Source organism: Rattus norvegicus, chromosome 7 (genome assembly GCF_036323735.1).
Source record: "Rattus norvegicus strain BN/NHsdMcwi chromosome 7, GRCr8, whole genome shotgun sequence".
Lineage (NCBI taxonomy): Eukaryota > Metazoa > Chordata > Mammalia > Rodentia > Muridae > Rattus > Rattus norvegicus.
The window spans coordinates 133,647,041-133,666,569 of record NC_086025.1 but is presented as its reverse complement, the minus strand read 5'-3'; the positions used below and the strand labels follow the sequence as shown (position 1 = coordinate 133,666,569).

At 50.5% G+C, this 19,529-nt stretch overlaps 1 protein-coding gene and 1 long non-coding RNA gene across 6 annotated transcripts; one reads left to right on the top strand and one right to left on the bottom strand.

Moving 5' to 3' along the window:
• Window positions 1-1,433: 1,433 nt before the first annotated feature.
• Window positions 1,434-14,631, top strand: Cela1 (chymotrypsin like elastase 1). 4 transcript variants are annotated; one of them, NM_012552.4, is made up of 8 exons: window positions 1,509-1,570; window positions 2,223-2,305; window positions 4,149-4,249; window positions 4,505-4,630; window positions 6,262-6,398; window positions 7,838-7,983; window positions 13,583-13,732; window positions 14,328-14,629. In NM_012552.4, exons 1-8 carry the CDS (start codon window positions 1,531-1,533, stop codon window positions 14,343-14,345), a joined length of 801 nt encoding a protein of 266 aa, NP_036684.1. In that variant the 5' UTR covers window positions 1,509-1,530; the 3' UTR covers window positions 14,346-14,629. The 4 variants fall into 4 exon arrangements, with proteins under 4 accessions (XP_063119047.1, XP_063119049.1, NP_036684.1 ...); XM_063262978.1 differs by having other exon boundaries at window positions 1,543-1,570; window positions 4,509-4,630; window positions 14,328-14,631; XM_063262977.1 differs by lacking the exon at window positions 14,328-14,629 and having other exon boundaries at window positions 1,434-1,570; window positions 7,771-7,983.
• Window positions 11,838-19,505, bottom strand: LOC134479578 (uncharacterized). 2 transcript variants are annotated; one of them, XR_010053108.1, is made up of 2 exons: window positions 19,365-19,505; window positions 11,838-12,145 (listed from the first exon to the last, which is right to left on the bottom strand). It is a non-coding gene; the product is annotated as an uncharacterized LOC134479578 (long non-coding RNA). The 2 variants fall into 2 exon arrangements; XR_010053109.1 differs by lacking the exon at window positions 19,365-19,505 and adding an exon at window positions 14,035-14,334.
• Window positions 19,506-19,529: the final 24 nt, after the last annotated feature.

The window sequence follows — 19,529 nt, the reverse complement described above, 5'->3', positions numbered from 1 at the left end:
CTCCTAACTCCACCTTCTAAGCCCTAGAATTGCAGATGTGCACCACCACCCCTGGCAGGAGGCCGGTTTTCAAGTACATACAGACAGGGTTTCTCTGTACCAGGTCAAGAGCAGAGACAGATATGAGGTTAGTCCTGCCAATAAGGGCTGCGGACAGTGGAGTCGGTGAGTCTGGCTGTACAACAGTAAAAGGCTCTCAAGCTGCTTCTTGAACACTGTATCCTTCTTGAACACTGTATCCTTCTGGAACACTCTATCCTTTTTTAACACTGTATCCTGGACCAGCAACTGCCTGCCTATCTCCAGAGAGGCAAAGAGATGGGAGGAGGAAGATGCCTGTTTTCCTCAGCCAGCTCATCCCTCTCCCTGAGATCATGTCTGTTTCTGGATGCTTGGAGGTGGGCTGCAGAGGGAGCCTTTCAGGCTACCCAGGCATTAGCTATCTGGAAGGCTCAGGGGGCAGATTCCTGCAAGCTCCTTCCCCAGCCTCTCCCAGCCCTGCAGCCTCAAAGCCTAGATTCTGAGGTTTGAAGATAACTAGGGTCCCAGGGAAGCCTGGGCAGCTTCCGAGCTCTGCTCCCACAGCTCTCCACTCTGAGGCCAGACATGACTGATCATCTTGTGCCTAACTCATGATCCTCTGTCCTCTCTGGGGCGCACTGCCCTCTGACCTCCTTCCTCTACTGGTCCTTCCCCTGGTGCACTCTCTGCCCTCCTGCCCACATGCTCTTGCCCCGAGAGCTCAGTAACTTCCCTCTGGAGCCTTTCCAGACCTGTTTGCTCTCCATAACATCATCTTTGCTCTGTTCCTGGGTTCCAGCATTCATCTATGTGCTGTGGACAAGCCCTGTCTCCCTCTTTGGACACAGAGAAGGTGCCATTCCTCACCTTCTCCTCAAACCCCAATCCCTACATGCACAGGGCAGGGTTCTACATCTGTAGTGTCAGAGTGGACAGTGGGACAGTGGTGGATGGTGGGAGACATTCCAACAACACGGGGCACATATGAAAAAAAAAGCAATCCTCACTCTTCATCCTGGATTTTTATTACCGTGTTTACCTATCTATGCACTCATGGTGTGTGTGTGTGTGTGTGTGTGTGTGTGTGTGTGTGTGTGTGTGTGTGTGCATGAGCACATGCTCGTTGTGGTCAGGGGACAACTTGCAGGAACCCATCCACTCTTTCTGCCATGTCAGTTCCAGGGGATTGAATGTGGGTGGTCAGCCTGGCGGCCAATGGCTTCAGCCATCTTGAAGACCCTCTTAGGATCCGCTGGATGCAACTCAGCTGGGGTCAGCTCAGTCGACTTGGGTTAACTGAGTGCCGGCCTTGTTCTGTCTTTGAATATCAGATAAATGAGTTGACTTAAAATTTGTTCATTTGTACTTTCATGTCACCTGCGCTTTTCCCTGCCTTCTACCCACAGCCCTGCCCAGCTGGCAGGAGGAAGGTCAGCAGAGCTGCTGATAAGAGGCGTATAAAGAGGGTTCCGCTCATGGCAAGGGGCAGTGGTCTACTCTCTCCACAACATGCTGCGCTTCCTGGTGTTCGCTTCCCTGGTCCTGTATGGTAAGTAGACATCTGGCCCAAGTTCTAAAGGAGGGGGACTTAAGCAGGGAGGGTCAGAAAGTCTCTAAGCCCCGGCTAGCTTTCTATCTCAGAGGGATGTAGAAAGCTGTGCTGGTCAGTCTAGCAAAAGGCCTTACTCTCCTCAAGCAAAAGACAAGCACCTAGCCATGCAGGCACCACCGGCTAGGGAGTTAGTTAGTCAAGAGGCAGAGAAGAAGCCCCTCGCGGGTTCCCCACCAACCCTCTTGGCTGCAAGATGCACAGAAGGTGCTTGATTGGGTGTGCACTGCTGTCCATGGCTCCTGGAGAATCCTGCTGAAGCCAGGGAAGGGTTTCCTCAAGCCAAGCAGTGAGTGACCTTGAGCGGAGGATGAGCCTAGGCACCAGTGGGCCCCTAGCCTAGTGGTTTGGGTAGGACTTTCATGACAAGGCAGAGCGCTCAGACACCCCAGAGGAGAAGAAAGCGCTCAGAGGCGCTGTTTTCAAAAGAAGGAAAAGGGGCTCAGACAACTCAGAGCTGGGCCCCTCAGCATGCCGGGGGAGAGCTGTGAATCTGCAGACAAAGCTAACAGTCTTCACAGCGGAGCTGCCGCGCCCCGCCCCCGCCCCGCAGACCCACGCTTAGTCATCACTCGCTCTCTGTCCCACAAAGGACACAGTACCCAGGACTTTCCGGAAACTAATGCCCGCGTGGTTGGAGGGGCTGAAGCCCGGAGGAACTCCTGGCCATCTCAGGTGGGTGTTGCTCCAGCCCAGGCTTTTACCCAAATGAGAGATGCTGCGCATCGCCCCCCAAAATGTATTTTACATGCATGTGTTTTTACCAGCGTGCAGCTCACTTGCTGTCTAATACCAGATTTTAACTAACCATGGGTGGAACCAACTGAGGTGGGACTCTGAACACAAAAGATTGGGGGTGGGGTAAATTTACACACCAGTCTTCTGGTCAGGTACTCAAACGTGTGGGGGAAGGGAGGTGGGGAACAGGGAGGGAGGGAGGGAGAGAGAGAGAGAGAGAGAGAGAGAGAGAGAGAGAGAGAGAGAGAGAGAGAGCGCCAAACTGCCCCAACACAGAGAGAGGGTTTTTAGCCTTCCACCATGCTTGTGGCTGGGCCTTTCATGTTTCTGCCACTGTGGTGCATACTCCATGTTGGTGCCAACCCCTCATCCCCTCACTGAACTCCCCAAACTTCTGGGCCACTCTTCTGTCTGCACCTCTCACCTCACCACAGATGCTCACCACCGCATCCAACTGTGCAGCCCTGGCTGGCCTGGAACTAGCAATGTAGACCAGGCTGCTGAGGAACACAGACTCTGCCGCCTCTGCCTCCCAGTGCTGAGAAGAACACACCAGTCTTTTACATGGGTCTTGAGACTTCAAACTCAGGACGTCGGGTTTGCATAGCGAATGATTTTACCGGGGACTCAAACTTTGGTCCTTCTTCCTGTAGTCCGAGGACTTAAATCCAGGACCTTGGTCATGCCTGGGAAATGTTTTTTCTCTGAGTGACATCTTCACCCCACAAAATGCTTTTGTTATTTCCGTGATGACCTGTGTGACACAGTCACAGGTCATGTGCCAGGTAGATCCAAGAGGCTCCACATACCCTAAAACACACCTGCATCTACCTGTCCAAGCACACATGGGCACGATGTTTCTTTGACATATGTTAGTGCCTCTGCCTCTGCCTCTGCCTCTGCCTCTGCCTCTGCCTCTGCCTCTGCCTCTGCCTCTGCCTCTGCCTCTGCCTCTGCCTCTGCCTCTGCCTCTCTGCCCCTCTGCCCCTCTGCCTCTCTACTTCTGCCTCTGCCTCTCTGCCTCTCTGCTTCTGCCTCTGCCTCTCTGCCTCTCTGCCTCTCTGCTTCTGCCTCTGCCTCTACCTCCCTGCCTCCCTGCCTCCCTGCCTCTGCCTCTGCCTCTGCCTCTCTGCTTCTGCCTCTGCCTCCCTGCCTCTGCCTCTCTGCCTCTGCCTCCCTGCCTCTGCCTCTGCCCCTCTGCCCCTCTGCCTCTGCCTCTCTGCCTCTCTGCCTCTCTGCCTCTCTGCCTCTGCCTTTCTCTGCCTCCTAAGTGCTGGTACTAAAGGTGTGTGCCACCACTGCCCAGCACGAGTATTTTTTGAAGACACTGAGGATAGGACCCTGGAGCCCTAAATCTGTAGGGCTTGAGTGATGGTGTAATGCTTGATTACCTTTGGAGAGGAGTGGACAAGAGCATGTAAGTGAGTTCTAAGCCCAGGGCAATGACCAGTTGGAAAGATGCCCAAGGTGCTGTGTGGGCCCTCACTTTCCTGCAAGTGTAGCAAATGTCATCAAACACTGGAGACTCTTTCCAGCTGACCCCAGAAGCAGTTAGATGCCTCCTCTCGCAATGCACTACTTAGGGCCACTGTGGGCAGAGGAGCAGAGACATCAGGAGGGGGGCGGAGAACCAGCAGATGGGTGGAACAATGAGCAGGGGGTGGGGTTGGGGGGATTGGTTTGCTATCCCTGGCTCAGAAAGTTAGAGGAAGTTTTGAGTGGTGTCAGGAGGTTTAGACGGTGACGCCAACCCGCCCCCGCCTTCTTCCTTCTTGACTAGATTTCCCTCCAGTACCTGTCCGGAGGATCATGGTACCACACCTGTGGAGGGACCCTCATCCGACGCAACTGGGTGATGACCGCTGCCCACTGTGTGAGCAGGTGAGGAAAACAGAGCCCACGGGAGGAAGCGACTAGCCTTCTGGAAGAATACATAGCTTGAGCCTCTCAGGGCGGTGGGCCACTGCCGAGCCTGTTTGTGTCTGGGTGTCATTTGAGGGGACAGTAGAGAGAAAATACAAGTTGCACGTGCGTGGGAGAATCTCAGCTCCCACCGCAGAGTTAAGCTGCTAGTCCATTCTCACACTTTTCTTCGAGTGGGAAAGGCGGTCCCTCAGGCTTCCCTTCTCTCTCCAGCCAGATGACTTTCCGAGTGGTCGTCGGAGACCACAACCTGAGTCAGAATGACGGCACGGAGCAGTACGTGAGCGTGCAGAAGATCGTGGTGCACCCCAACTGGAACAGCAACAATGTGGCTGCAGGGTAAGTGGGAGGCCAAGCTGGCTGAGGGCTGGGGCAGGGCTGCCTGGCCACTGCGTCTCTGTCTCCTTCACTTGCTCCCCTCGGGAAATGCCTGAGTTGGCTTTTGAACCCTGGATCGTTGAGTAGTGGGGCTGAGCCTGGGAGAGAACCCCATGTCCCGCAGAAGGACACGTGCTGGATTCTCACCTGGGACTGGGAGCACAGGGACTGGGGAGGGCTTGAGAGCACCCAGAGAGTTCCAGGTTTGTTTCACATGGGTGGGTCTGCCCAATTGGATCCCAAGAGTACTTTTCTCTGTTTTAATGTCTCTGTTTTTCTGGGGATGGGAATTTTAGTTTAGTTTTGGTTTTTTGAGACAGGCTTTTGGGTAAAGCTGGCCGTAAACTCATGATATAGCTAGCCTGCCTCCCAAGGCTTGGAATTCTTAGGAGTACACCATCAACTGACATCACTCAGAACATTCCGGAACTTTCTGGGCCAGGGATAGCCAACAGTCACTTAATCACTTTATCTGGACAAGGGAATTTGTTTGGTTTTAGTTGGGCTTTGGTGTTGGAGACGGAATCCAGGCCCTTGAACAACATACCAGGCAATGGGTCTACCCCTGAGCCACACTCACACCCTTGAGGAAATCTCTTAAAGTGGGTTGTAAAGTTTTGGAAAGGCAATCATTAAAATGGTAATCACGGAGCTGTCCTTAGTGGGACAGTCTTGTAGGCCCAGCACTTGAGAGGTTAAGGCAGGAGGATCAGGAGTTCAAAGTCATTATCAATGACATAGCTGGGAAAGAAGACAGCCTGGGCTCAAAAGACCCCATTTCAAAATTACCTAACCCCTGTCTGCCAAAAATGAATAAAAATAAATAAAATGAAACAATAAGACAAGCGCCGGGGACATAATTCAGTGGAAACATGCCGTGACAAGCTTAAGGCTCTAGATCCCAAGCGCTAGGAAAAAATGGTGGTCAGCGGAAGAGCTGGTGACTCAACGCTGGCCTACGGGTGTGAGCCCTGGGTTGAATGCTCCCACCACAAGAGAGTAAGAAGGCCTTCTGTTCTGTAGAGTGCGTGGGGATGGATTCAAGGAAGTGGTATAACTCTGAGAGGTGTTTCAGAATCTCACCTGTTTGAGAAATGAACCGGAGACCACCTCTTTTTTACGGTTCACCAAAAGCAGAGCCAGCCTGCAATTCCAACATTCTACCAGAAGATGCTGCTGTTGTACACCTAATGCCCTGCAGAGCTGCCCTGCTTCCGAGTTTGTCCCCTCCGTGTGTGTGTGTGTGTGTGTGTGTGTGTGTGTGTGTGTGTGTGTGTGTGTGTGTGTGTGTGTGATGTGTGTTCTCTCGCTCACACACAGGGCCAGAATAAATCATCATAATGCCTAGAGCTGGAGTTATAGGCATGTGATGTGGGTGCTTGGGAACTGAACTTTTAGGTCCTCCGAATGGCAGACTTTTAGACAGTTTTTTTTTTTTTCTTTTTTTTCTTTTTTTTTTTTTTTCCCGGAGCTGGGGACCGAACCCAGGGCCTTGTGCTTGCTAGACAACCACTCTACCACTGAGCTAAATCCCCAACCCCGAACGGCAGACTTTTAATCAGGTGAGTGAGCTGCCATTTTTCCTCCCGCAGCTATGACATCGCCCTATTGCGCTTGGCCCAGAGTGTCACACTCAATAACTACGTCCAGCTGGCTGTTTTGCCCCAGGAGGGAACCATCCTGGCTAACAACAATCCCTGCTATATCACAGGCTGGGGGAGAACCAGAAGTAAGTCACCCACGCCGAGGTTTGGTGAACTTGCTAGGTGTCTAGGGCATCTTTTTCTGTGGTCCTAGGCAGTACAGTCCAAGCCCTACAGCCTAGGGCACCACGGATCAAATCTCCGATACATTAAAGGAAGAAGACATGAGACAGTTGAGTCAGAGGTCCCAGCCCTTGCTTTGGTGGTAGATGCACCTCCACAGACCCAATCAGAATAAACACACTGGTGGCTATTGCAGGGCACAGGAGAGGTGTCTGCTGTCCTCGCATCACCACGGGGTGGTTTCAGGCAGGGAGATGGGAGGGCTGGGAACAGAGCGGGTCAGGAAGGTGGAAACGTAAGCATAACTGAAAAGCCACAAGGCAGGGTTAGGGGTTCTAAGGAAGAACAAGGCCTTGCTGTGAGCACAGGGAAAGCAGACACAAGCCTTCTAATCCAGCTCTCAGTGCATGTAATGGTGCTGTGGTTCCATAACAAGAATTGACTGTGAGTATCTACAGAAATGGCACCAGGCGCTGCTTCGAGGGCTCCAAAAAGCCAGATAAAGTTTCCTTTACCCTGCAGAAGCTCTTCCTAAAAACCATTCGTTTTTATTGTTTTTAACTATGTGTACGCGTGTGTGTGTCTTTGCGTGTACGACCTGCAGGGTCTGCAGAGTTTAGGAGAGAGTGTTCCCCCAGATGGGTGCTAGGAACTGAGCTCAGGTCCTCTGCAAGAGCAGTAAGGGCTCTGAATTGCTGAGCCATCTCTCCAGCCCCTGAACTAAACTCTTACGAAGCAGGAATAAGCCGGCTGTGGTACAGGCTTCTGACCCCACACTGGAGGGTTGAAGTAGGTGGATCTCTGTGAGTTCAAGTCCAGTCTGTCCTATGTAGTAAGTTCTAGGATAGCTGTGGCTGCATAGTGAGAGACCCTGCCTCAGGAAGAGGAAGAGAAGATGGGGAAATAATAAATCCTGCTGTTTGACATACTGAAACCGGGAGAAAGACTTGGAGTTTGAGGCCAGCCTGGGTCTCATAATGAGACCTCATCCCCAAAAAAGGAAAGGAAAAGCGGTTGGAGGGAGGGAGGGAAGAGGGAGGAGGGAAGGAGGGAAGAGGGAGGACAGAGGGAGGACTGGATGGCTACAATGCCTCCTCTGCCCTGCAGTTTCGTGGGGCTTCTAGTGCAAGCGACACAACAGGCAGACTGTTGTAGAGACCACGCTATGGGTGAAAACAAGGGAGAACAGGCCTGTGAACAGTGAAGCTGTGGCTACATCTACAAAGGAGAGAGGGGGACCCATGACCTGCAACAGGCTACGAGGAGGTGTCCCCCCCAGCCAGTCCCCCCCCCGCCAGTCCCCCCCCACCAGTCCCCCCCCCTCCCCCCCGTCAGGTCAGGAGATCTTGGGAAGGATTCTTCTCTGTGCTGGTGCTGACTTCCGGGGTGATATCCCATTCAGCCAATGGGCAGCTGTCTCAGACCCTGCAGCAGGCGTACCTGCCCAGCGTGGACTACAGCATCTGCTCCAGCTCCTCTTACTGGGGCTCCACGGTGAAGACGACCATGGTGTGTGCTGGTGGAGACGGAGTCCGCTCTGGGTGCCAGGTAAGTACGCTCAGGGGTGAGCCCCACGGGCCTCCTCTGGACACCCCACCTTTTACACTCTCTCTGTTTCTCACCTGCTCTCGGACCCGTGGACAGATTCAGCTTCCTACTCTGTCACAGAACCTCGGAGTGGGTTCTGTGAGAATCCCTCCCTCAACATCGGCACTTCAAAAGCTGCGGTGTGGTCTGACTCTCGCCTGTGTTTACCTACCTGTGTATTCTTTAGAAGTTGCTTATGACCTAAATTCTTTCAACGGTAGCCAGGGGCTGGGCCTGTGGGGATGGTGGTAGTTAACTGTATGGCAGGAACTCTCAGTCCGGTCCGTCGGTCCCTCTTCTTACTTTCCCACTGGTGCCCTTTACCCTGGTGCTCGCTTGCAGGAGCAGGTGCAGGTAGGAACAGCACAGGAACCTTGTAAGACTGCGCTGAGCAATCTTAAAATCTTTCTTATACAATGCACAGGCTTCTCTATTTAAACAAAACCAAGCCACAGTAAAGCGCATGGCAGGTTGTTCAGAGCAGTTCAGCCTGTGCACATGGTGTGTCTCTCACACCGGGAACTGTGGTGGGGGAGGGGGGTTTTGCTGGGATACAGAGCGGATTGGACAATGGCAAATGAAGGAGCCAGGAACATTGAGGTATTGTAACACTGTGACTAAATGTTTTGACAAAGGCCGACTGGCATGGAGGCCCACAGTACCACCCTGTTGAGGTGTTGTAACACTGTGGCTAAATGTTTTGACAAAGGCAGACTGGCATGGAGGCCCCCAGCATCTCCCTCTGCTGCAGCCAGGAAAGTTTACCTTCCCTGAGACAGTGGAACCTCCCGGGAGTCCCAAAGGTCAAGTAGAAATAAACCACGTGAAAAGGAGGGAGAGTCATTCAAAAGAAGGGGACTGGAACAGATAAAGTCACCAGGCTGAGAATGCCCAGGGACTGGTCTTTCCCTTCAGCATGGGCAGAGCTGGGATCAGGGGCTCACAAACCATATCCAGCCTGCTGCCTGGTTCTGTATGGACCACGAGCTACTGGCTATGGTTATAAACTTGGGAAATTTTTTTAATGAATCAGAAGGGGTATTTCGTCAGCCGGGAGGCGCTGTGGCGTGAGCATAGAGCCCTGGGTTCCATCTGAGTTCCATGGATGGAGCTCCATGAGGCATGGAGGTGCTCGCCTATAACCCTTAGGGGGGTAGAGGACAGAGGCTCAGAACATGGAGGTTCTGTTGGGCTACAAAGCCAGTTCTAAGGCCAGCCTGGGATACATGAGGTGCTACCTTGAAAACAGAAAAAGAAAAAAACAAAACAAAACAAAAAAAAAAAAAAACAAAAAAAAAACAAATGGAGCTTGGGAGAGAAAGCCAGGTGAGGCGCCGCCCTTGAGAACAAATATGGTCCCTCACCCCAAGGAAAAGTTGTAGAATAATAAGAGAGGGGTGGGTTGCTGGGGAAGGCCTATAAGAACATAAACGCTTGAATTCTTTGGGGGTGGATGGAAGATAAGAGAACATACTGAGACCCAAGAAAGGGCAGAAACAGGCAATAAAAACAAAACCTGGGGAAGACCGGTGGGCCATTCCACAGATGAAACTGTGATGGATGAGCCTTATCCCTGTGAAGTAACTAATTGGACAACTAGTTGTCATGGCGAGAATGTCTGTAGATAGTGGGGACACACACACAACGGGCAGGTAAGGGTAAGAAGGCATTCCTCAGGGACCATTGGATGGGGGAGAGGGACAGACAGAAGTCACAGAAAGATGGATTTTTAATGGGGGAGAAAATTGAGGGTAACAATAGGACAAGATGATTTTCTGGAGCGCAAGGAGGGCAGATAATAGACGGACCATTATCCCAGTAAAGAAGGGAGAGCTAGGGTTGGGGATTTAGCTCAGTGGTAGAGCCCTTGCCTAGGAAGCGCAAGGCCCTGGGTTCCGTCTCCAGCTCCCGGTTTTAACTGGGGCTAGGGTTGGGGGGAGGATGGGCGTGTTCCCTGATCGCGGAGAGGTTTGCAAGCAGGCTGGCGGGTGTTCTATTTTATTGCTTCTGGTTATTCATGAACTAGGAAATCAACATGACTGCAAAAAAATTTAAATAAATAGAAGTGCAAAGGTTGTGCAAGCCTAGGAGAACTACCGTGAACGGGAAAGGGGTATCCTTAGACTGGTGAGCTTGGCATATGCTTCGCTCACCCTTCCTAGGCTAACGGGAACCGGAACCGGAACCGGAACCGGAACCCGGAACGGGAAAGGGTTACCCTTCAAGACTGTGAGCTTGGCGTATACTCCCTCTCCCTCTTCCTCCGTAGACCTAGTTAAAGGGGTTGGATCAATTCCAGGCTGGTTTTCTAGTTCACTGGCCACAGCACAGGAATGCAACTTGGTTGCAAGGTCCCAACTTTGTGGAAGAGGAAGAGAAGTTAGCCGGAGGCTGGCACGCGGGTCACAGCAGATCAGAAGGAGCAAAGGGATTTTGTGAAACCAAAGAACTGCAAGAAGGAAAAGTAGCCACTGCTTTTGTAGTTTCCCTTGTTAAAACTTAAATGATACGATGCTGGGCATGGTCACACACTCCTTTAATCCCAGCATTTTGGAGGCGGAGGCAGGTGGAGCGCTTAGCGTTCCAGGCCAGCCTAGTCTACTTAGTGAATTCCAGGCCAGCCAAGGGGTACAAGGTAAGACCCTGTCTCCAAATAAAAGCAACTAATAATAGTAATAATAATACCTTAAGAGAGAGACAGACAGGCAGGCTAATGTATAGAACAACCTTCTCTAGATCTTCAGCAGACAGCTACCCCTGTCACTCCTCAAGTCTAGCCTTTCTGACCATATTCACACATCTCTGCTTTAGAAAGATCTTCTGTTGTGACCAAAGGATGGGGGGTTATTTCTCTAAACTGATACGTCTTTGAGACAAATGTGTTTCTGAGTCCTTTCATACCGGAGGTCCCCCAGACAGTGAGCCTGCCTGAGGTCTTCAGAGTCCTAAGTAAGCCCAGGTCTCCTCAGGCAGAATTCAGTGGGTCTTAGTCTGTACATCCACACTGGGTTCTCTTCCCCTTCTGATCCCACTCTTCGGCCACACCCTCCATCTCTCCCAGCCTCCCCCTTACGTCAGTTAGTGTGATGCATGGATATTACACAGACTCAGTTCTCTTCCATCCCATTAGCTCTGAGATACTCTCAGAACATTGGTGGGGGCTCGGGGGGTGGAGAGATGGCTTGCCTGGCAGCTCAACCCTCTTTTAACTTCAGTCCCAAGGGCTCTGACGTCCTCTTCTGACCTCTGTGGACAGCAGACATGCCCACGGTGCACAGGCATACAAACAGGCAAGCATTCACACACATAAATCTTAGCCTTCCCCCTCCCCCCTGAGTTTGTTAGGATATGGGTAGGAGAGGATTAGATTTCTTTGCTTGAGAACAATCACCTGAAAATGTTGCCCTTTCCCAAGCAGCTGGGTTACAACAAAACCTTTAAGGAATTAAGAATTCGCCACAGTTGAACATTTTGGTCACTTTCACTGATTCTTCTTTTTGTATGTGTAGTGTGTGTGCGATTGTGTGCATCGGGTCTCACTATGAAGCCTAGGCTAGCCTGGATCTCAGGCTGTAGACTAGGCTGGCCTCCAACTCACAGAGATCGCCTGCCTCTGCCTCCCCAGTGCTGGGACTAAATGTGTACGCCACCACGGCCCAGCTTCTAAAGTCATTCTCCGGGTGTTGTGCACCTTTATTTTGGAGCCAAGGTCTCTTACCATCCTGTAAGTCACAAAATAAGCTAGGATCCAGGATCTGTCTGGATCCAACACTGCTCCCAACACTAAGATTACAAGTGAATGACACTATCCAGGGTTTTTTTTTATTTATTTATTTATTATATATAAGTACACTGTATCTGTCCTCAGACACACCAGAAGAGGGCATCAGATCTCATTACAGATGGTTGTGAGCCACCATGTGGTTGCTGGGAATTGAACTCAGGACCTCTGGAAGAGCAGTCGGTGCTCTTAACCGCTGAGCCATCTCTCCAGCCCTTTCCAGGGGTTTTTATTTTAAAATCTGGGTTCTGAGGATCAAATTCAGGCCTCACACACCGAGCTGTCTTCACAGCTGCCTCTTCCTTTTAACTTTAATTTTTATTGATGCCGGATACACTGCTCCTGTTGGCAAATGAGACCATGTGGCTCAGTGACAAATAGCAAGACGGTCGTTCGTTCCGTTAACACAGTTCCCTCTCCAGAGGGCACCACTTTCAGCTAATCTGTTTTTGGTCAGGGACCATCTATGACCAAACTATGGAGCTCAAACTGGTCTGGAACCCACAGGGTCCTAAATTCTAGGATTACAGGTGTGTGCCTCTCTGTCCGGCACAGCTGATCTTTTGAGAGCTGCCTCCATGTTGTAAGCAGACGAGGATATACATTTACACACCCTCATTGCACACACACTTTGGGGCTGTGGAGATGGCTCAGCTGTTAGGAGCGTCTCCTGCTCTTGCAGAGAACCAGAGTCCAGTTCCCGGCACCCATGTCAGGTCGCTTACAAGCTTCAGGCTCCTGTAACTCAAGACCCAGGGGAGATCAGACTCTCTTTGGCCTCTCTACAGACACATATACATAGTTAAAAATTAAAAATAAAATTAGCCAGGTATGGTGGTTCGTGCCTCAAAAAAATTAATTTAAAAGTAAATGTATGTATGGGCAGTTGTGAGTGTCTCTGGCACCAGCAGAGGCCAGAGAAGGGCATAGATCACCTGGGACCAGGGCTAAGACAGTTGGAACCCACCATGTAGGTGCTGGGAACAGAACCTGGATTCTCTGCACGAGCAGCAAGTGCTCTTGACTACTGGGTCATGTTTCCAGTCCCCTCTGGGCCTTGTCAAAAGAGAGGGATGGGAGGAAGAGAAGGGAGGGAGGGGGAGGTGGAAAAAGTGTGTGTTAGCCTGTGTGAAGCCATGGGGTTAAGTTTCAGGCCCCATCACAGCGATAGCAGTAAGCATGGCAGCCAGCTCAGGGAGGCCGACGACCGTGTTCAGCCCTCGGAACCCACCGTGGAAGGAGAGAGCCCACTCCTGAAAGCTGCCCTGCAGGAGGAACAGCAGAGACCTAAAACCGTAGCCCACCCACCCAGTGCTGCCATGAGAGCCACTTCAGAGCTCCACTCCCTTTGCATCCACACAGCCCAAGGTTCTCCTTCTTTTCCAAGCATTGTCCTTCACCGTCCCTGCAGCACTCATTCACGTCCTGCCTTGGGTTATGGTTTTAGAATTTGTTTCGGCCTCCCCCACACTCCGAATTTTGGGGTTATTGTCTTATTACTGTATTTCTTCTCCACAAGGAGGGTGCACAAAACTTTAAATTCTATTTTCTGTGTGTGTGTGTGTGTGTGTCTGTGTGTGTGTTTCTGTGTGTGTCTGTGTCTGTGTGTGTCCCTGTCTGTGTCATGTCTGTGTGTGTCCCTGTCTGTGTCATGTCTGTGTGTGTCCCTGTCTGTGTCATGTCTGTGTGTGTCCTTGTCTGTGTCTGTGTGTGCCCATGTGCACAAGTGGGAAGGAAGTGCACTGCATTTTTTTTAATTCTGTTGTTCTTCCCCGTCAGGGTGATTCTGGGGGACCCCTCCATTGCTTGGTGAACGGCCAGTATTCTGTCCACGGAGTGACCAGCTTTGTGTCCAGTATGGGCTGTAATGTCTCCAGGAAGCCCACAGTCTTCACCCGAGTCTCTGCTTACATTTCCTGGATGAACAATGTGAGTCCTTACACATGACGGGTTGAAGTTCTCTGTGAGCCAGGTGCTGGCCGGGTTAGATAGGGAAATCTAGGCTGGGCCATTCTTCTCATTCCCTTCCCTCCCTCCACAGAGGCTCCTCTCTCCACCAAACAGCCAGGCAGAGTTCCCTTCACAAGCCCCAGGGGTATACCTCACCACAAAGCTTGTAGTTTATCCTGTTCACAATCAAGCACAGACATGGCTGCCAAGGGAGGGTTAGTTCCAGAAAGGCCTGACCCCATCCCCATCTCCAGGCTCTCCACCTGTGAAAAATGGCCTACCTCCTTAAGCCATGTGGAAGAGACCATGCCTGGCTGGTCTCAGAGTTGAGATGTCTGGCTGGTCTCGGAGTTGAGATGTCACAGCGCCTTCCAGCCGTCGGGTACATGGAGCCTTGGTCCATGAATGCTGGCTCACAGCCATTCTAAGACCTGTCCTTGCTTGTCTTGGCGTACACCGAGGCATCTTGTCGTACAACACCTACTCTCTCTGACTGTCCCATAAACCCAGTGTGCTGCCACACCCAACAAGTGAGAGGACAGGTTACGGACTGAGTATCCTGTCTTTTCCTCAGGTCATTGCCTACAACTGAACGTCTTCCTGAGTCCAGTGGCCTCCCCAAGATGGTGCTTAGCTCTGCAATAAGATCTGAAGTAAGCGAGAAGGAGTTAGGGCTGGGGTTATCGCTCAGCGGCAGAACACTTTCTAATATGTGCGAAGCCCTGGGTTCCATCCCTAATACTGCAGCGGGGGCAGGGGAGTGCTGCTGGTGTCTCTCTGCTCTTTCTCCAGTATCTGGGGCAAAGGTGGTTAATGAAAAACAGCTCTGAGACTGAGCCAGATACAGAAAGGCAAATAAAACTCAATGTGTTATCATACTGTGTGTTCGCGTTGGTAATTAAGCCCCTACAGGAAAATGGAACTAAGGAGGGGTTCACCGCATCCACGGCCTGGCTCTTCCTTTTTGCTCTGTATTTAGAACCAGTGCTAACTCCAAGATTCCAATGACAGGATGCCCTAGAGATACTGATTAGCGGTCAGACAAAGGCAGCAGCAACAATGTCAGAAGGCCAGGCAGGAGAAAAGATACTAAGTAAAGAAAGGAAATGGTTGAGAGGAAGACAGAGACCAGAAAGGAAGAGGCCACGGTTCTGGGCCAGAGTTAAGCATGAATCAGCATTTTACGGCTGGGACTAAAATAGGCAGCCGGATCTGGGGCTCCATAAACCAAACACCACTGGGAAGCCGATAAGGCTGCTGTGCCCTGGTTAGGGCTCCCTGTGTCAAGAATGGCCCCCGGGGAAACAAACGGGAACTGAAAGGAGAAGTTTTGGTGGTGAGAAGCAGCTTTTCCCAGCAACCACCAAAAGACCAGACACGAGGGACAGACAACACAGGCAGTTTGTGTGTGTGTGTGTGTGTGTGTGTGTGTGTGTGTGTGTGTGTGTGCGCGCGCGCGCGCGCGCGTGCGTGTGCGTGTAGGTTGCGGGGAATGGCTGGTGGTGGCACGGGAGTTGGGAGGATGGCTGAGGCAGATCCTCCTGCCAGGGCCAGCAGAGAGGAGATACACCAGCACTGGCACCAGTAGACCAGAGAGTCCCTCCACACCTCCTTAGTAACCTCCACAAAGGTAAGGCTGGAACCTCGCCTATTTGAGGAAAAAATTTCAGGACACATCAGAGTGAAGCAAATTTAGTTAAGTAGAGAGGAAGGGTCACATGCTTTAGACCTTGGCTAAGACAGCCACACATACAGGAGCCATACAGGTGCATGTGTGGGCATGGTGTCTCAAGACAGCCCCACTCAGGTGTCCACATAATGGCCGACTACATATTTATATAATATATAATTATGATATATAATGATTGTGTGACCTTGTAGGATATATATTTTTAAAAGACGTAACTTACAATAAAGTTTACAGGTTAAAGTTGGGCTGGAGAGATGGCTTAGCAGTTAGGAACACTTGCAGTTCTGGAGTTCAGTTCCCAGCACCTACACGGCGGCTCACAACAACCTGTAGCTCCAGCGACACGGGATCCAACAGCCTCTTCCGGTACCACACTCAAGCATCCATATTGAAAAGATAAAAAGAAAACAAATCTTGGGGCTGGGGATTTAGCTCAGTGGTAGAGTGCTTACCTAGGAAGCGCAAGACCCTGGGTTCGGTCCCCAGCTCCGAAAAAAAGAACCAAAAAAAAAAAAGAAAAGAAAACAAATCTTAAAAAATAAGCACTGGGCTGGAGAGATGGCTCAGGGGTTAAGAGCACTGACTGCTCTTCCAGAGGTCCTGAGTTCAAATCCCAGCAACCACATGGTGGCTCACAATCACCTGTCATGAAATCTGATGCCCTCTTCTGGTGTGTCTGAGGACAGTGATGGTGTACTCACATAAAATAAATTAATAAATATTTAAAAAATAAGCATGACTTAAACATTAAAACATGCATATGAACCAATTTACTTATTTTTCTTATGTGAAAGGATTTCCTTTTGTAAATGAAGCTGTAAGGTGGTTATATAACGTTGAGGGATGAGAAACCTAAGCCAGGGCCATAAGCATAATTTGTTATATGCTAGCTGTGTTCTCCTCTCTCTCTGTCTCTCTCTTTCTCTGTGTCTGTCTCTTTCTCCTTCCTTCCCTCCCTCCACCTCTCTCTCTCCCTGTCTGTATCCCTCCCTCCCATCCTCTCTCCCTCCCTCCACCTCTCTCACTCTCTCTCTCTCTGAGGCAGGGTTTCACTATGTCGCCCTGTCTAGCCTGGAATAAACTATATAGGCCAAGCTAGACTCAAACTCACAGAAATTCACCTGCCTCTGTCTACTGAGTGCTGGGATTGATACCTGGCCCACTCCTCTACATTCATTTATCTTTAAATCTGTGAATGTTGGGGGTGTTTTTTATTCGCATGACCACAGGTACTCTTGGGAGTCACATGACCACAGGTATTCTTTGGGGGGGCAGAGGTATCACAGCACTCTGGACCTGGAGTTCAGTGGTTCTGAGCCAATAAAGGTCTTGGGAACTGAATTTAGGTTCTCCCCAAGAACAGTAGGCTCTGAACCACTGAGCCATCTCTCCAGCCCTGACGGTTTGATTTTATAAGTTGTGCTGAAGGTTCTGACTTCCAGCCAGATTCTCAAGAGAGTGGCTTCCTTCCCTCCTCCTGTCCCCTTCCTTTTCTTTTTTTTTTTTTTTCTTTTTTTCGGAGCTGGGGACCGAACCCAGGGCCTTGTGCTTGCTAGGCAAGCGCTCTACCACTGAGCTAGATCCCCAACCCCTTCCTTTTCTTTCTTTCCTGTTTTACTACTGTGTTAGTGAAGTTATACATCATGGTGTATGCTATATAGTATAACTCTGTCTCACTGTGTACACTGTAACCTAACATCACTGTGTACACTGTAACCTAACATCACTGTGTACACTGTAACCTAACATCACAGTGTGTACTATAACCTAACATCACTGTGTGTATTGTAACCTAACATCACTGTGTACACTGTAACCTAACATCACTGTGTACTATAACCTCACATCACTGTGTGTACTGTAACCTAACATCACTGTGTACACTGTAACCTAACATCACTGTGTACACTGTAACCTAACATCACTGTGTACACTGTAACCTAACATCACTGTGTGTACTATAACCTAACATCACTGTGTACACTGTAACCTAACATCACTGTGTACACTATAACCTAACATCACTGTGTACACTGTAACCTAACATCACTGTGTGTACTATAACCTAACATCACTGTGTGTACTATAACCTAACATCACTGTGGATACTGTAAGAGGCTGGACCAGACTTAGGATGTCTGAGTTCCTGCCCTAATTCCACAATTGAGGAGTAAGGGTAATCTAGGAATATTATCAATCTTTTCTGTTATGAGAAACGGCCTTTGTTTTGGTTTGGTTTGATATTTCTATCAAAGATAGCCTGAAGCCACCCCATGCCATCTTGTAACATGCCTGTTTGCTCATCCCCAAACTTCATCTTACTCTTCTCCTCAGCACCAATCACCTGATTGTGAAGACAAGCTCCTACCAATGGGATGAGACAGTCATCACCAGCATTGGGATAAAAGACCGGCAGTCACAGCCACAAGCTGCTGCTTGCTGGCCTGACCCTTGGTGTAGCTTACTTCTAAGTGAGTCCAGTTAGTTTTGTGACACTCAAATCATCTCTTCAAACACTATGGCTTGGTTTCTCCATTTAGTTTACTTCAAGGGTTGTTCCTGCTCTGGCACTGCCTGACAGAACATCAGGTTCTTGGGCACTAAAGAGTTTCTGAATCAGGTCATGCACACCTATAATCTGAGGTAGCTGAGTTCCAGGCCAGCATGGGCTACAGGTGAGGCCCTGTTTCAAACACGCGCTGTAAGAAAGACAAGAGTGTCTTAGAAGGCTACCATCTGGGCACTCTGCTGAAGTTCTGAGTCATCCGGGAGTGACAGGGGTCTCGGCCTTCTGCTAATGACACCCCGGCTGCCTTTTCCTTCTCCCAGCATCTCAGCAAGACCAATGTTCTCTGGATTTCTCTGCTCTCTCCTATTTCATATGAAGTCCTTCCGTTTTCTTAATCTGCCTCTCTCAGACCACCACTAAAGCTAACATCCATTCCCTAACCACCTATTGCTTGAGAAGTCGTACCCACCTCTGGAAATGAATTACATACAGTACAGTTTGGTCTCCTGATTGCCCATCTAACTCCAAAGTAAGCACCTGGACATCAGCTTAGCCTTTCCTGTCTGGCTTCCTAGTGTGAGCCTGGCACGCTGTGTTTGACCTTCAATGCAGCGTCTATTTTGATGAAAGAAATGGAAAACAATAGCAGGCTGTTTTGTGGCAGGCCTCCAGCTTCCTTCTGCCTTCTCCCATGGACGCCTATTATGACCTCTTTCTTTCCTTGAGGGCATTCTACCCGCTCTCTAAGATTCTGGAATAAATGTTTCCCCTAGTATCCATCCACACTTTACGGCTATCCCTTCTCAGTGATCAGGTGTGACTTCATTGGAGGACCGATTTCCTAGAGAAGCCAGAATTGTAGTCTCTACAGCCCCACCCCAGTCTGCATAATCTCTGTCTAAATTCACACCGTGTCCAAATAATGTACCATGCTTTTCCTAGGAAGGTTTGCTCTCCACTGTGAAGTTCAGGCCTCTCCCCTCCCCTCCTCCTTAGCACATTATGAACGGCACCCCCTTTCCCGAAGACCCCATCTCTCCCCTTCAAATCCAAATCTGGATTCTGCCCACCTTCTGCACTCTGCCCCTACAATTCCCAGGCTTAGAGACCCTAAGCTGCAATCGGGGGTGAGACTCTGTCACCCGGCATCAATACCCTGTAGCTGGTAGGTGGTCTCTGGGTGGACCTCGGTCTTTTGTGTCTCCTCACTTTCTAGTGCCGTTCAGGTTTTGGAAACGGTGAGTCACAGTATACATTCAAAGACCCTGCTCAAGGGGACCATTCTTTCTCTACTGTAGGGGTAGCATTTCTAAGCTGGTCTTAAGAGTTTGTGTCCACCAAAGTCCACCCTGAACAAACCGTTCTCCGCCAACTTCTTAGAATAGTCTAGCTGCCCTCCCAGTTCCAGATACCTGTGTGGATCCCAACTTTTGCCCAGCCTGTTGTGGTGGGTGTTGCCCAGCGGTTCTCCCGAGGATCTGGGCAGTGATGGGGTCCCAGTGGTCCTCGAGAGGTGGCATTGGGTGGTCCAGATCGACCACGCCCCAGCAGGCGGCAGGCAGGGTGTGAAGGCCCGC